The sequence below is a fragment of the Nannospalax galili genome, unplaced genomic scaffold, assembly GCF_000622305.1.
Source record: "Nannospalax galili isolate Female #2095 unplaced genomic scaffold, S.galili_v1.0 scaffold259, whole genome shotgun sequence".
In the NCBI taxonomy this organism is placed as follows: Eukaryota; Metazoa; Chordata; class Mammalia; order Rodentia; family Spalacidae; genus Nannospalax; species Nannospalax galili.
In genome coordinates, this window is record NW_008344750.1 from 2,556,403 (window position 1) to 2,574,300 (window position 17,898).

The 17,898-nt window shown below is 40.0% G+C and overlaps 1 protein-coding gene across 3 annotated transcripts in view; it reads right to left on the reverse strand.

Annotated features, from left to right (window-relative positions):
* The window catches only part of Mtmr3 (myotubularin related protein 3), a 167,280-nt gene that overhangs the window by 43,898 nt on the left and 105,484 nt on the right, over nt 1–17,898 (reverse strand). For all 3 annotated transcript variants that reach the window (XM_008841071.3, XM_008841072.3, XM_017800100.2), the window contains exons 6-7: nt 11,578–11,660; nt 9,864–10,030 (exon numbers count right to left, since the gene is read on the reverse strand). In XM_008841071.3, coding sequence (XP_008839293.1) covers nt 9,864–10,030; nt 11,578–11,660 — 250 coding nt within the window. The remainder of the gene's footprint in view (nt 1–9,863; nt 10,031–11,577; nt 11,661–17,898) is intronic.

Consider the following 17,898-nt stretch of genomic DNA (forward strand, 5'->3'; position numbering starts at 1 on the left):
TTAATCCCAGCACTCAGGAGGCAGAGGCAGGCTGATCTCTGTGAGTTCGAGGCCAGCCTGGTCTCCACGGTGAATCCAGGACAGCTGGGGCTACAGGGAGACCCTGTCTCAAAAAGACCGAAAAAACAAAACACTTCACCTTTTGCTCTTTTATGCTATGAAGACTTTCCTGTATCTTAAAGAGATATGGATATGTAGGCATGGGACCTTTAGTCCCAGGCCTAGAGTGGAGGCAGAGACAAGCAGATCTCTATGAGATCAAGGCCAGCATAGTCCACATAGTGACTTCCAGGTGGGCTGGGACTAAGAAGACCCTGTCAAAAAAAAATTAAAAAATAATAAATTTAAAGAGATTACATTAGAAAAGAAAAAGCCAAACACCTAAAGGCAGGCTGGAGAGATGGCTCATAGGTTAAGAAGGCTTGCTGTTCAAATATGAGGATCAGAGTTTAGATCCCAGTACCAACACACCTATAACTCCAGCACAGAAACAGGTTTGCTAGGATTCACTGGCTGCCAGCCTAGCTGAAAATCCTCAGATCCATGTTTACAGAGTGATCTTGCCTCAAAAATGAAAAAGGTAAAGAGTAATAGAGGACACCCAACACCCTGAGTGCACAACAGAGTGTGCACCTGCACACGTCTGTATTCCATAAACATGCAAACATATAACACACACACACACACACACACACACACACACACACACACACACACACACATGCACCCTCTCTACCTTAAAGGTATAAAGAATCTAGGGAAAAAACATCCAAACACAAAGACAATTAGAATCTCTAACAGACAACTTCTCCATGACACATTAGAGTCAAAATGTCAAAAGCACAAAGAAAAGCAACCTTATAAACTGTTAAGGAAAAACACCAATTCACCTAACAAAGGCAAGCACATCAGACTAATGCTACATTCTTCATCAGAAACCTTAAAAGCCAAGTAAACATGATATGATATATTTCAAACCCTTCAAGCAAATATCTGAACCAGGATTACTAAATCCAGCAAAGCTACTTTTTGAAACCGACAGAAATAAAGACATTTCAAAACAAGCACAAACTAAAGGACTCCATGACCACCAAACTGGCACCACAAAAGATACTTAAAGGAATACTATACATAAAGGAGGAAAAAGTAGCTTCGAGCACAAGCATAAGAAAGAATAAATTTCATGAGAATGAATGAACACAGGAGAGCTATGTCCAACACATAAATGAGAAAGCCCCTAACACTGACAGGAGAGAAAGAGTACATAATAACCAAATGAGAAAAACCATAGCAATTAGTAAACATCTTTCAATAATAGCATTAAGCCAGAACGTTTGGGATACATCTAAGTTACTTCTAAGAGTTAAATTTATAGATACGAGTGTTTATATTAAAAAAGAAAATGTGAGCTTAAAAATCATACTTGCGGCATGTGAACACACACACACAAATCTGTACACATATACCATACATGCATATATAAAAATAAATATTTTCTTTTTTTGTTACATTTATTTATGGAGGGGTAGGGCACACACCATAGTATGTGTGTAGAAGTCAGAGGACAAGTTTCAGGAGTCTGTTCTCTACTTCTACTATGTGGGTCCCAGGATTGAACTCAGGTCATCAGGCTTAGTGACATGTGCCTTTACTCACTGTGCCATTTTGTTGGCCCAATAAGTATTTCTTAAAAACAAATAAAACTTTTTAAAAGGGGAAGGGGCTGGAGAGATGGCTCAGTCTTGGCAAAAGTACTTACTACCCAAGTCTAAGGACCTGAATTCAGATTCCATGTAAAAAGCCAATCACAGTTGCAAATGTTAAATCAGTAATCCTGCATTCTTAAAGTGAGAAAGAACATGGAGACAGGAGAATTACTCAGCAAGCCTGGAATATACAGTACAGTGGCAAACAAGAGACCCTACTTCAAACAATGTGGAAAGTATCCTCCAAATCTCTCTCTCTCTCTCTCTCTCTCTCTCTCTCTCTCTCTCTCTCTCTCTCACACACACACACACACATGCACAAACATGCAAAAATAAATATATTTAAAAGCAAATAAAGCCTTTTTTTAAAAAAAAATCAAAGATCTCAAATAAATAACCTAAAGATACACCTCCAAGGTCTTAGAAAAACAAGAAATCAATCCCAAAAGCAGGGACTGGCACGAAATAATAAAGATCAAGGCAGAAATGAACAAATTGAGAATAAAAGGCAAATATATGGAATCAATCAAACAAAAACTTGCCTGTGGCCAAACTAAGCAAAGAAAACGAGAAGACCTAATTAATAATATTAGAGATGAAGGGCTGGTGAGATAGCTCAGCAAGTAAAGGAGCTTGCTGCTATGGCTGATGACCTGAGTTTGATCCCTGGGACCCACATGGTAGAAAAAGACAGACTCCCACAGTTGTCTTCTAATCTTCTAACAGTAGTTCCACGGCATGCACTCACTTCCCCCACCACCAAATAAATAAATGTAATAAAAGTCTTTTTTTAATTAGAAATGAAAAAGAAGAGTCTACAACAGATTCCAATGAAACCCAGAGGATCATTAGAATACTTTGAAAACATCCATTAAAAAAAAAAAAAAAACTGGAAGACATAGAGGCAGGTAGACCTCTGTGAGTTCAAGGCCAGCCTGGTCTACATAGAGAGTTCCAGGCTAACTGGAGCTACAGGGAGACCCTTCTCAAAAAGATGTTGATGGGGGGGAAGAAGAGGAGGAGGAGGAGGAGGAGGAGCAGCAGCAGCAATGGCAACAGCAGCAACAAGCAACAAGGCTGAAACAGTAATAAGAAGTCTTACCACAAAGAATAACTTAGGAAGGGGACCATCAAGAGGGGCCAGGGGGGATGGACAAAAGAAGGATAAATATGCACTTACACACATGCAGGCAAAACACTCATACATATAAAATAAAATTTTTAAAAATCTTTTATTTTCATTTATGTGTGTCTGCCAGTGCCTGCAGGGGCCAGAAGAGGGCACCTGATCCCCTGGAGCTAGAGTTATAGACAGCTGTGAGCTGCCTGATGTGGGTGCTGGAATTCAAGCTCCAGTCCTCTGCAAGAGGACCAAGTGCTCTTAACCACTGAGCCATCTCCCCAGCCCCCACCTCTAATTATTCAGACAGAAAAGCAAATACAAATATATCTGTGGCTGGATTATCCTTGAATTTCCATCTGAGAGTTCCAATTTCTTTATTAATTTGGTATCTTCTAATATCCCAACATTTTAGTTTTTAAATTTATCCATTTCTTATCACTGTGTATGTGAGATGTATAAATATGAGCACATGCAGGTGCCACAGCACATGTGTAGACAATCTTGTGGAGGTGGTTTTCTCCTACCTTTACTTGATGTGATGGCTAATCTTGGTTGTCAATTACCCTGAGTTAAAACTCTTGATCAGATTACTTGGCATCAGAAGACCCATCCTAAATGTGGGTGTGTCCTTCTGATGGCAGCCCATATAAACATCATGGCAGAAGGGAGCTTTCATTTTTTGCCTGCATGTCTTCTTTCTCATTAGTGAGTTTATCTTGTTGCTGTGGCATTCCTTCATCCACAGTAGAACCAACTTCTTCAGATTCCAATGTAGACTGAAGACTAGCAGCTCTCCAGGAATCCTTCAAGGCTTCAGTGCCAGACTAGGACTGTTGAGACATCCAGCCTCTCCACTGTGACACAGCCATTGTTGGACTACTTGTACTCTACCCTGTAAGCCAATCTAATAAATCTCCATATATATTCAGTTCTGTTCCTTTAGAGAACCCTAATACACTTGGGTGCTGAGCATCAAACGGGTTGTTAGGCTTGTGTGGCAAGTACTCTACCCACTGAGTCAGCTCATTAACCCCATCCCAACTTATTTTAAGTACTGGGGCCACAAGGCTTTTAGTTGGGTTTTCTATTTCTATTTCAACTCTTCCTATTTGCCTCCTCTGTGCTCAAATGGGAACCTGTACCTTTTCAACATTTAATATTTCTTGTACTGTAATTACACAGTCCAAACATTTCCATTATATCGGAAATTATTTTTTTTTTTTAAGAAATAGACACCATCCACATAGCCACAGTGTCAATCAACAATTTTAAGAAAGCCCCTCCCCCAAAATCTAGCACCCTGGATGATTCTGAGTATGCAAGCCTACAGTGCACAGGAGTTAAAGGCTTGGGATGGAAGGGACAGGGCCTTGTCTACCACAGGTGAGGAAGCAGACCAGTACCAGAGACTAAGACGGTAAGAAATACCCCTTCCAGATTCCCAAGTATGATGGGAAGAATCATTCTTTTTTATGCATCAAGGTTCCAGAGAGTTCTTCTCTCAGTACACACTTCCTGGACTGCATTCAAGCCCAGAAGACAGTCAGCTTAACAGCAGTCCAAAGCTTAGTCATATGTTATTTGCAGGTAACAAGATTTAATGGGCACTTCTCACTCAATGGGTCAGAAAGGTCATCATGGAACCATTAACCTAATAGCCGAATTGCCCAGTCATATGTCAGGACTCCAGACTGTATTAGCACCTTGTCTGTAATACAGAGCCATCACCAACAACCTATGATGAGGACACTGTAATGGTTAATTTCAATTATCAACTTGATGAGTTCTAGAATCACCTAGAAGATAAACCTCTAAATACATTTGTAATTCTTTACAGAAATATTTACAGGTATAAGATCAGGTTAACTGAGATAGGGAGACATGCTGTGCTGGGTAGTTTTTGTCAATTGATACAAATTAAGAGCCACCTTGTAAGAAAGAACCTCAGCTGAAGAACTGCCTCAATCTGACTGGCCCACGGCCATATCTGTGAGGCATTTTCTTAATTAGTAATTGATGCAAGAGGGCCCAGCCCACTGTGGACAGTGTCATTCCTGAAGAGGTGAGCCTGTGCTGCATAAGGAGGGTAACTGAATAAGCCAGAGGAAGCAAGCCGGTAAGCAGTGTTCCTCTATGGTCTCTGTTTCAGTTCCTGTCTCCAGATTCTTGCCTTGAGCTCCTACCTTCACTTTCTTCAGTGATGGATTGTGACCTAGGAATTGTAAGCTGAAATAAACCCTTTCTTCCCCAAGTTGGTTTTGGTCAGTATTTTATAAAAGCAACAGAAGCAAACTAGGATATATGCCCACTGTGGGTAGCACCATTCCATGGACTGGGGTCTTGGATGGATTTAAAAAGGAGAACGTAAGCTGAGCATTCATTGTTCTCTGCTTCCTGACTGCAGATACAATATGACCAACTGCCTCAAGTTCCTGCTACCATGACTGCCTCACCATGATAGGGGGGTACTTTCGAACTGTGAGCTGAAATAAACCCTTCCTTAAGTTTCTTTTGTCAGGTATTTTGTTATAGCAATGAGAAAAGTAACTATTATCAAAGATGAAGACATGGAGAGAAAGTTGCAGCTTTGAGTGCATTATTTGCCCAAGTTTGAGATGGGGCTAAAATAGAGTTAGGCATTAACAAAGACTTTCAGGTTTCACAAATGAATTCCCACTGCAATGCCTGAGACCTTTTCCAAAGCTGATTAAGACCTAGAGCTGTGGGCACAATATGACTGGCTGAACTGTGACAGGCTCAACAGACACTAAAATTTATAGGAACACCAAGGCAATGACACAATCATCCCAGCTCCCTGCTATCTGATACATTCTATCCTTACCAGGAGAGGTGGGAAAACTCCTAAAAGGTTCTACAAACTGCTAAAAGACTAGATTAACTTCTATAACTTGGAGTCTATGCTTGTAGTTTCACTCTGAAAGATCTTACATGCTGCCTTACCCCTGAAACTTTAAGAACGTGGTTGTCTGGTATGTTCATATTTGGTGAGTAATGCAGCAGCCATCAATACGCAACACAATTGGGGAGGCAGAAGAATCAGATTGGTTAGATTGAAAAATGTCACCATAGCTTGTTTTTTGGAGACGTGTCTCACTATGTAGCCCTGGCTGGTCAGGAACTCACTATGTAGATCAGGTTGTACTTAAACTCACGGAGCTCTGCCTGCCTCTGCCTCCTGGGTGCTGGGACTAAAGGTATGCTCCATAACACCTGGCCCACCACCACAGTATTTTTCAATCAAAAGCAAATTTTCCCCTTGTATTACACTGCAAAAATATATAAAAAGAACAAAACCTCAACAACCTCTGCCCCCAAGCAATATAAATGAAATTCCATGTAAGTGGTAGCAGGTTAACATCAATGTGGACTATGTATTTTGAAAATGCAACCTACAATTAATCCTAGAGAATTCCTAACCAATCAATTATGACTGCCCTATGATGTAGCTATAAAATTTCCAAAGATTTTTCATAAGCATGGCATATAGGACTGAACTGAACGCTGCAGCATAACACACTTGATCTTCAAGATACACACCAGTTTGGACAAGAAAAATATGAATGTTCCAGTTTGATGAACAAAGAAAACTGAAATGCAGAAAGGATAAATGTATTTCCTGGAATTATTTTCTATTGAAAAGCAAGGGATAGGTTTGAATTCAGTCTTCTAAATTCTAAAATTAGTATTTTACCCACTAGATGCCCCCATGTTTCACTTGCCCATCAAAGGAGAGAAGATACTAGATAACTATAATGGTGGCCAAAGAATACCAGATATTGGGAATGGAGCAATGGCTCACGACAGTAAAAGTACTTGCTGGGCAAGCATGAGGACCTGAGTTTGGATTCCCAGCACCCATGTAAAAAGCAGGGCATGATGGCAAATGCCTGCAATTCTAGCTCTGGGGAGGTGGAGAGAGAAGGATTGCTGGAACTTGTTGGCCAGCTAGTCTGGTTGAATTGGTGAGATCCACATTCAGTGACAGATCCTATCTCAAAAAGTAATTGGACAGGGGCTGGGCATGGTGTTGCATGCCTTTAATCCTAGCACTTGGGAGGCAGAGGCAGGCACATCTCTGTGAGATTGAGGCAGGCCTGGGATGGTCTACATTGTGAGTTCCAGGGCAGGTGGGGCTATATAATGGGACACTGTCCCAGAAACAGAAAAAAAAAAACAACTAAAAAACCCCTACAACTACCAACAACAACAACAACAAAGTGGATGGCAATAGAAGAAGACATCTACTTGGGGTCAACCTTTGGCCTCCATATGCAACTACATACACATTTATGTGTGACAGACAGACAGACAGACAGACAGACACACACAACACACACACACACACACACACACACACACACACACACACCCTCTTCCCTCCCTAATGGGCAAAACATGATGGTATTTCAAACTATTACACTAGCTTATGTCAGGTCTAGGGTTCAGTACCTAGCACCCCCCCCAACAAGATGGTATTTTAATAAAACAGGAGGGAGGAAGGGAGAGGGAAGGGAGAGGGAAGGGAGGGAGAAGGGAGGGAGAAAAGAAGGGAGAGAAAAGTGGCTAAGAAAGTAAAGTGAGAAATTAAGCACTTTCATGTATATGTTTAGGGTTGATGTGGTGGTCTCTGGGTCATAACTCTGGGATCTACTGGCTTGAACAAGCTTGGGAAAAGTCTGGACTCTGAGGCTTTCCCTGATGCTCCACAAGAAAATGTACCTCTGGTTTTCAAGCTCTGTATCAACAGCATCCCACACAGTTGGCTCTCAATACCTAGTTTTATACCCTATCTTTGTTACTGGCTAGCAATGGGACTTGGCAACAGGTTTTTTTAACTCTGAGATTACCTTTTAATGAGTCTTCATTCTTTGATTCCCAAAGAGACACCAAGCTATCCTGCCTGTTTTACAAGGTCATGAAAATGATGCAAAAGTGTACTGTAAATAATCTTTCAAAAGAAGATAATGTTCCAGGCCTTAAAACACAAAACTTGCCAGGCGTGGTGGCGCTCACCTCTAATCCCAGCACTCGGGAGGCAGAGGCAGGCAGATCTCTGTGCATTCAAGGCCAGCCTAGTCTACATAGTGAGTTCCATGACAGCTGGGGCTACAGGGAGACCCTGTCTCAAAAAGACCCTCCCCCCCAAAAACACAAAACTGTATAATCCTGTCTACTCAAAAGGTTGAGACAACAAAATAGCAAACTCAAATCCTGCCTGGATCCTAAGGCTAGCCTGGGTAACTCAAGGAAACCCTGTCTCAAACTTTTAAGTTTTAAAAAAGGGAAGGAAGTGAGGACAGCTCAAGGGGAGAGTGCTTGCCTAGCAAGCACAAAGCCCTAGGTTAAATCCTCAGTACCACAGAGAGAGGACAGGAAAGAGGGATGGAGAGAAAGGGGGAGGGAAGGAGAGAGGATATGAATACTTATGTCTGTTTTAAGTTTTATTTTTAATATTTTATTATTTTTATTTTATGTATATGAGTGTATTGCTTGCATGTATATAAGTGCACCATGTCATGCAGTACCCAAGGAGGACAGAAGAGGGTGTCAGATCCACTGGAACTGGAGTTGTGGATGGCTGTTAGCTGCTGTGTGGGTGCTGGGATTCAAACCCATGTCTTCTACAAGAAAAGCTAGTGCTCTTAACTTCTGAGCACTGTTTTAAGTGTTTTAGTTAAACAGAACAAGTATGTAAATCAAAAACTTCAATCAGTGATGGAAACGGGAAACAAAGTGATGTCATATAGTTAAATGTGCCTCAAATATTCAAAATTATCCAGGAAAGACCTCTAAGATCGAAGATTCAAGATTAAATGGCTTAAAGAACGATGTCTAAAAAGTAAATTTTACTTGAAAGAAGCTCAAAGCTTTTCACTCCTTATTAACTCAAAACTTTGAATCTGATATACTGAAATGCTAATGCTCAACCAGGTTCTATTTAAGGCAGCACGAAGTTTACAGAAAACTACGTGCAGTGAAATAAGACCTTAGTGAAAGCTGTTTCAGAAGGAGGGACACTGAATGAGACAAAGATTATATAAGAAGTCAGGCTCAGTGCCTGTTTTTACCCTTGAGGAAGATACTTGCCCTCCTCTAGATCTCTGTTTCTTCATCCGTGAGCTTAAAGGAGAGACAATAGGTAATCCATAACTTGCAAATGCTACAACAGTGGAAGGCCATTTTGTTTTGTACTGCTCCCTGTCCTCACACCCATGTTCTTCTGTTCATGCTATTGGTTGTCTACTGTTCTTTCCCCCACTCTCTAGCCAATGAACTCAAGTTCAACTTTCAAAGCCGACTCAGATGCCACCTTAACATGAAATCTTTCCAAATGAACAAAATGCACATCTTCTTTCCATTAGGGTTCTACAATACCCACAAACCTTTGTATAGCTGTTGTAGGCCTAGGAGACTATAGTGCCAAATCTAATCTTCTTCCCTTCTCCTCGGAGACAGGAGACATGTCTTATTAAACTTACAATGGAGAGATGGCTTAGCAGTTAAGAACACTTGCTGTTCTTCCACAGAACTCAGGTTTGGTTCCCAGCACCCACATGGCAGCTAACAACCATCCATAACTCCAGATCCAAGGGATCTGATACCCTCTTCTGGTCTCTGCAGGCATTGCACACATGTGGTGTACTTATATACACGTTGGCCAAATACTCATACACATAAAAATAATACATGTACTATTTTTTTTTTTTTTTTTTGGTCTTTTTGAGACAGGGTCTCTCCCCCTGTAGCCCCAGCTGTCCTGGAACTCACTATGTAGACCAGGCTGGCCTTGAACCCACAAAGATCTGCCTCCCTCTGCCTCCCAAGTGCTGGGATTAAAGGCATGCACCAGCACACCCAGCCATACATGTACTTTTAAAAAACTTAGAATGGAAACATTCCATAAAATATACACCAACTGAATAAATGAGTACTGGATCTCATTTCATGATAAAGGCACCTCCAAGCAAAGGTTGATAATGAATCTGTCCATATGAACATTTCAAAAGGCCTACCTGGTCTGCATAAGTCTCCATGTTGCTCTTTTTCACTGGCATAGACCTCCATGCACCAAGCATGGTATGCAAATGAGAAGAGATCTTCTATTTTACCAGGAGGTCGGATTGCATTGTTCAGTCTCTTAAGCCAATCTTGACACTGCTCAAAGGTTGGGAACTGACACCTTTGTAAAACAAAACAGGTATAAATGTAATCAAATGACAATTGGTGATGAAGTCTAAGAACACCCATCATTTCAAAAGCAGAAAAGCATTAGAGGCAGTCATTCACTACCACTTACAATAAAAACAGATCCAACAAACTTTTTAGCCAAAGTCAAAAATATGTCAAAAAGTAAAAGGATGTTGGACATGTGGAAAATCCATTATTTTAATCTAATGAAATAAATCTCTTCTGAAGCTGATTAATGATAATTATTAAAGTAAAACAGTAATTATTCTCTTTGATGAAGTTTCATTCTACTTCTTCAACTAGTTTTACAGTTGTCTCAAGAAATATGTTTAGAAAAGCCCTTTTTCTTTTGTTGTAATAGGCGACCTTAAAAAATAAACCACAACTATCTGCAGCCAGTTAGGGAATACTTTAAAATTTGTCTATTTAGCAATTAGGACAAATCTGTACCTTCAGATCCAATGAAGGACACTCAAACCTTCAGCTACAACCACACAGAGAAGAAAAATCAATTCTATTATTAATGGTAATTTTTAGTATATCTCACTGTAAAGTTATAAAATTATGAACAGTGACATCTGGTTATTTTTTTAATCCCTGTTTTTTTATATATACTTAAAATATTCCTAAAGTATTTTGAGGTTGAAGAGTCAAGCTTATGCAACTTACTCTCTAATTTTTTCAGAAACAATTTCTCTCTCATCCATAGAGACGAGAGAGAGAGAGAGAGAGAGAGAGAGAGAGAGAGAGAGAGAGAGCACTCTGCAAATGATAAAGTAAATTTGGGTGAAGTATTAACAACAGATGAACTGAGATAAATAATATACTATTTTTTTGTTTTGTTTTTTGAGACAGGGCCTCCCTGTAGCCCCAGATGGTCTGGAACTCACTAAGTAGACCAGGCAGGCCTCAATTATTTCCCATTATTTTAGTTTTGTAGTTTTTATATATTTAAAATTATTTCCAAATAAAAAGCATCTGTTCACATAGCAATATTCCCTAAAAATACAATATTTCAGGGACTCACTGCTTCTAAATTATTCCTAACAAGGTTAACCCTCAAAAATTATTTTGCTGGGGCTGCAGAGTTCGCTCAATGGTTAAGAGCACTGGTTGCTCTTGCAGAGGACCTGGGCTCGATTCCCAGCACCCACATGGCAGCTAACAACTGTCTGTAACTCCATTCCAGGGTAATCTGATGCTCTCTTCTGAGCTCCGCAGGCATTGTATGACACGGGTGCACTTAAATACATGCAGGAAATACACTCATACACATAAAATAAAAATAATTTTTAAAAGACTTTTGCCAACAAACTACGTGACAATTCTTTTTTTGTTTATTTTGCTTGTTTATTTGAGACAGGGCCTTACTATGTAGCCCTGGCTGGCCTAGAACTCACTTTGCAGACCAGGCTAGCCTTGAACTCACAGAGATCCACCTACCTTCTGCCTCCCAAGTGCTTGGATTAAAGGCACATGCCACCACACCTGGCTTTCTAACAATTTCAAACTTAACAGCCTCACAAACATACCACTTACCGGATAACTTTGCAGTCTTTGCAAGTCAAATGAAGCTGAAATATATCACGGCATTCAACACTTTCTATAAGCTGTAATGGAACCTGCAATTTAAAAAGATAAAGTCCTCTTAGTCAAAAAGGCATTTACTAACCTTGCAGTTTTTTAATGGGCCCAAATGATGAAACAGAGGAAAGAAGCAAACAGAACTGCAAATTTAACTGGATCAATAGTGATTTTACTGAAGACTGAATTAAAGTTTCCCTTTCCCTAATCAATGGCTTCAAACCACAGCATGAAGATGACCAAGAAGGGCATCAACTCTAGAAAAAAGGAGGAAATAAATCTTTCACAAGCTCATCTGTCAAGGTACTACTTTAAGGTGCTATAGCTGTGATTTACAGTAACATAACACAAGAGTTAAAGGTATCACATAAAACAACTACAAATCAGAGGCAAACAGGATTCTACCTGTTGCATTTTCCAAAAGACAGAGCAGAATTATGTCTTAGTTGTTAGCAAAGGAGGCTCCTTGAAAAAGGCCAGGAGGCCTAAATTGCCTGCAGGTTACAAAACAAAGATAGTAGACCAGTAGTTGCTGTCCAGGCTCTCTGCTCAGCAGAAAGGACTCACAGATATCAAGAAGAGAGTACGTCACATAGTGGTCAAAGAACCTAAAACAGGCAAGACCAATTTGCTCCGAAAAAAAAGTTGAAGAATCTTGTTTGCCAAATAAGGCTTAAGATTTGAGTGAGTTGGAATGGGTCCCTCCCCGCCCATTTGGTCAGCTGGCTCTACTTAATAGAAGACAGAGATCAGAGAAGGGAGAAAGACAGGAAAAAATGCATCTGAAAACATGTAAATAAATCCTCAAGGTTGACATGAGGACACTTTCATGTCCATAAAGTTGTTCTGATTCAACCTTCAGCTTCAAAGAGCAATTTCCAAACCTTCAAAACAAAGCCTGATAAATAAATAGATTTTTTTTTTGAGACAGGATCTCATGTATCCCAGGTTGACTTCAAACTCCCTACATAGCTGAAGATAACCTTGAACTTCTGATCCTCCTGCTTGCCCCTCCCAGTGCAGGGACTGCAGGTTTATGCAGTGCTGGGAGTCCAACCCAGAGCTTCTTGGATGCTAGGCAAGCACTCTACCAAATTGTGTTACATCCCCAGCCCTGAATGCACTCTTAATTTGTTGGAAAAGAAGTGGCAAAATGTGCCAATGGGAATTATAAGCGATATTCCAATAATTTATATTTAGCCTAAGAAAAGGGAGGCAGTCTTCTCCAATGCACAGCAGACAGAAACAAAGTGCTACCTGCACAGGGTGGTCTCATATGAGCTGAGTTAGTTTCAGAACTAGCTTTCTGTAAATTTTGATCTGCCATGCAGCTGCTACAATCAGCAGAGAATTCTCAGAACACAAAGACTGGATCAAAAAGAAGAGTAGTGTTAGAAGGCTGAAATACAGAAACTGGAACACAAATTAAAGAAGAGAAGAAAGTCAAATAATATTACTCAGATAAATGGCTGATAGTTTTCACCTCAGGGTGAACGCCTTCTTGTTTCTAAGTCTGTAATTTACAAAAATTTCCTTACAATTTTAACGGAATTAGGATTAAGAAGAATACTAGGAATTCTTGCCAGTATTCTAAGAAAAACAATTTGGCACCCTGCTTTTGTTTAAACCCTTAAGCCAAGGTGTTGTATGAGTACAGCTGATAAAACTAAAACTTTTTTCAAGAACTTGTACATTTAAGAAAGCAGAAATCAGTCGGGCATGGTGGTGCACGCCTTTAATCCCAGCACTCAGGAGACAGAGGCAGGCAGATCTCTGTGAGTTCAAGGCCAGCCTGGTCTACATAGTGAGTTCTAAGACAGCTGGGGCTACAGGGAGACCCTGTCTCAGAAAGACAAAAAAAAAAAAAGATTTTAAATGACTTAAATAAAAAGAAACCCATATTATCAGTAAAGATATAATTAAACAAGGGGGTGCAGAAATCAAGAAGATAAAGGCCTGCTAGATGGTTCAACAAGTAAAGGCATTTGCTGCCGAGCTGAAGACCTGAGTCCTCTGAACCCAAAGGCAATGAGGGAACCAACTCCTGGAAGTTATCCTTTGACCTCTGTGTGTACACACCCACACAAAATAAATGTAACTTTCTTAAAAAAGAAGAGATTAGAACATGACACTGACTTGTTCTGAGGCCAGTCCTACAGTTGCCCTATAAATAGACTCTAGTGTTTTGTTTTTTAGAATGTGCTTATTCCAGTCTACACACACACACACACACACACACACACACACACACACACACACCCCACCCCCCACACACACACAGAAGCCTGGGTTCTAGTCTCACTTGTCTGGCATTTTACTAAGTACAATTTTGCCTACTTCGAGCCTTCCTATATGTTACCAGCTTCTGTGTTACGAACCTCAGATGGCAACAACTTAAAGTGAGAGTGAACTTTACAATTCACTCTGGGGGACTCTGGGGGGCTAGTCTCCCAGCATTCACCAGCATGCCAGGTCTCCTTCAATTGCCTTACAACTAGAAAAGGTAAAAATGCTAAAGCTAGTTGCAACTGATTTGGGAGTGAAGGTTAGTGGGTGTGTGGGAAAGCCTGTGCTACCTTACTACAAAAATCAGGTCTTTCATCACTACCACTGAACCAGAGCCCTAGGGCCTTTGCCTAAATTTCCAGAATAAGAACAACTAAGCACTGCAAAAGGTGCAAAATATCTGCTCCATAAAATGCATTGAATATACATATTTCCTAGGTTTGCAAGATGGCTCAGTGGTTAAAGGTACTTGTTGCCAACCTAAGAACTTGAGTTCAATCCTTAGGACCTATACAGTCAAAGGAGAGAAATGATTCGTGCAAGTTATCCTCTGACCTCCACACATACACCCATACATGAATGAGCACACATACAAATAACTAAACATAATAAAAGTTTAAATATACGTATTTCCACTATTTTCACCTTTACTCTTTTTTTAAAGCTTTGTTTTTATTTTTAATTTTGTGTATGAGTGTGTCTGTGTGTGGGTATGTGCATTTAAATGGAAATGTCTCTGGAGATCAGAAGAGAGTGTTGGATTGCCTGAGGCTGGAGTTACAGTCAATTGTGAGTCACTCAACATGGGTGCTGATAACCGATCTCGGGTTCTCTCGAGAGTAAGTAGTACATGCTCTTAACTGCAGAGCCAACTCTCCGGCCCCTTTATTCTAAGGAAGAAGGAAAAAAAATGTTGGTCCTTGCATACAAATCATACTGGAAGCACAGATATGGAGAACAGGAGATTTTAATACACAGATTATAACAAGCAAGGAAAGTGAATATGTAGCAAGAGCACAAACAACAAAAGTAAAAAAAAAAAAAAAAAATTTAAAAAAAAAACACCCAATTCAATCAACTGAGTCTAGCACTTGGGAGGCAGAGGCAGGCGGATCTCTGTGAGTTCAAGGCCAGCCTGGTCTACATAGTAAGTTCCAGGACAGCTGGGACTACAGGGAGACCCTATCTCAAAAAGACCAAAAACAAAACAAAAAAAAAACAAACAAACAACAACAACAAAAAAAAAATCCACCCAATTCTATCAACTGAGTCGCTCCCTTTTGCTTCTCCTCTCTGTCCCAGAGCTCACCTTCCACAGATAGTCTCCTTTCAGATAGAATTTGTCTTCCCCTCTATCACCGCATATCTAATCCAAACAGTTCTCTATTTAAGGCTTACTCCACTGCTCTCACATTCTCAACTTCTTTCACTTTAAAAAAAAACAATCGGGGCTGGAGAGATGGCTTAGCAGTTAATAACACTGGTTGTTCTTGCAGAAGACCTGGGTTCGAATCCCAGTACCCACATGGCAGCTAACAACTGTCCATAACTCCAGTCCCAGGGGATCCGACAGCCTCTTCTAATCTCCACGGGCATTGCACGACACGGGTGCACTTACCTACATGCAGGTAATACACACATACACATAAAATAAAAGCAAATTTTTTTTAAATTTAAAAAAAAACCAAATCTCACTGTTTTTTATGACTTCACATATCTACTATACAATCTTAGAAGCAAAGAATTAAAGATTCAAAGACAAGCCCAGGAAGGTTGAAGTACTATACTATGAACATATCAAAGTTTGGGCCCTCTGCCCTCTAGCCCAGGTTTCTTCCACCCAGCATATGTTGTATTTGGTCTGCCTTTCTTTCTTCCTCTGAGATTGACCTCTTCTCCTCTTCTTTATAAGCACTACTTTAGTTTTCCTTCACAAATAAATGGGCTTCTTGCTAGAGATCTTCAAGAGAGGAAAAACAGCTTAAACCAGGATTCCTTGGAGGTAATTCCATCAATAGAAGGTAGGAAATCTAAAATCATTTCAAATCCTCTACCACCTGTTTTCTTTTTACGTCTTTTTCCATCATCCTCTTCTTACCAGGTTAATTCTCTCTTTACAGTACTTTTTCCACCAAATTCATCCTCAAACAGTGCATCAAACATACCAAATCCCCAAAAGGCCAAAAGTTCTATTGTGGGCACCAAACCCCTCAGGTCATCAATCTAAAAGAGTAAAAGAGCAGCAGTTAAAAATTTTAGTAGAGGAGCTGGAGAGATGGCTCAGCGGTTAAGAGTACTGGGCATTCTTGCAGAGGACCCAGGTTCAGTTCCCAACACCCACCAACATGGCAGCTAACAACTGTTTGTAACTCCAGTTCCAGGGGATCTGATGCCCTCTTCTGACCCCTGCGGGCACTGTACAACACAGGTGAACTTAACATGCAGGTAAGCAATAATACACTCATACACACACACAAATTTTTTTTAATTTCATAGATATGCACAAGTATTAAAGATCCATAGTACTGTCACATTCCAGAAGACTCTGCTGCTATCATGCTGTATTATATTTACCTCAAGTCATGCATGTGTGTGTGCATGTGTGCACAAATGTGTGTGCCCATGCATATGAACTATTTTAAGTAACAGAATTTAGAAGTGGGATAATTTTCGCCTTTAAAAACTAACACTTTTTTTAGCCTAAATTCGAAGTACTAATCTTATATGCACATCTGAGGCAGAAATTGTATAACACAGTAAAAATAAAGCCAGTATAGAATCTAAACCTAAAATCTGTAATAAACCGTGGAATGTGTGGACACTAAATATTTTCATTTAAAAATCAAGCAGGGGCCAGTAATCCTAGCTTTCAGAGGCAGATGCAAACAGATCTCTATGATATGGAAGCCAGCCTGGTCTATATCGTGAATTCTCAGCCAGCTGAGGCTATAGTAAAAACCACAAAAACCAAACAGGGAGACTGTCACAAATAAAGGAGCAACACTATTGTTCACTTTGGATACAAACAAATTACTGCTCCATCACTACTTTCTGAGGCCTCCACTGGTAGGTGAATGAAAGGCCAAAAAGAATTAGGTGCTAACAAAACTTGCTTCTGAAGCTGAGTATGAAAACTTACACCTATAATTCCAGAACTTGAGAAGTTAAAGCAGGAGGACTGTCAAGAGTTCAGGCCTGCCTGAGCTACATCGTGAATACCAGGCTTTGCTAAGACTACACAGAAAGACCCTGCCTCAAAAAACAAGCAAACCAAATGACAAAAACTTCCTTCTGGTATATGGGGAATAAAGGTGACTGTTAGGCAAAGGAAAATGTGAAGAAATGCTAAGGAAAGGTGTTTCCAGCTGCTACACTATCACCTTTATCAACAGGCACTGACAGACTGACCTTGGAGAAAGTTTTCTGCTGAACCATCTCTCCCACCCAGTGGGCTTTATCTTTATTCCACAAACTATTCTTTTAAGAGCACAAACTAAAACATCGATAAAAGGGAAGAGACTCATGCAGAAGAGACACATTTGATGATTTGCAAGGTGAATATTTGACACTCAAAACAAATTTGTTCCAAACAGTGCAGCAACCACCTAAGATTCTCATCTACTTACTGGGATTTCAGAAGCAGCAGACTGAGAATCAAGTCTATTGAATTACATGACAAAAATGTATTAAATGTTTATAAATCCCACTTGAACATTTACTTGTTTATAAATTATCTAAGCTTCAAAGAAATATAGTTTGAGAAAAACAAAGAATAGGAGCAAGCAATTCATACCCTAAAATGCTACAAATGAACTCTTCTACAGAGGTCCTTTACCTAGGAATTAGAAACTTGATGTTTAGTGAAGGTCTGTAGATTAAAAGTAATACTGTTTATAGTATCTAAATCTAAAATAGTCAATGTGCTGTGAAATTAAAAGAGACTATTTAATAACAGGTAGCTGTTTAAAACTTGATGGCAAGTCATTTTTT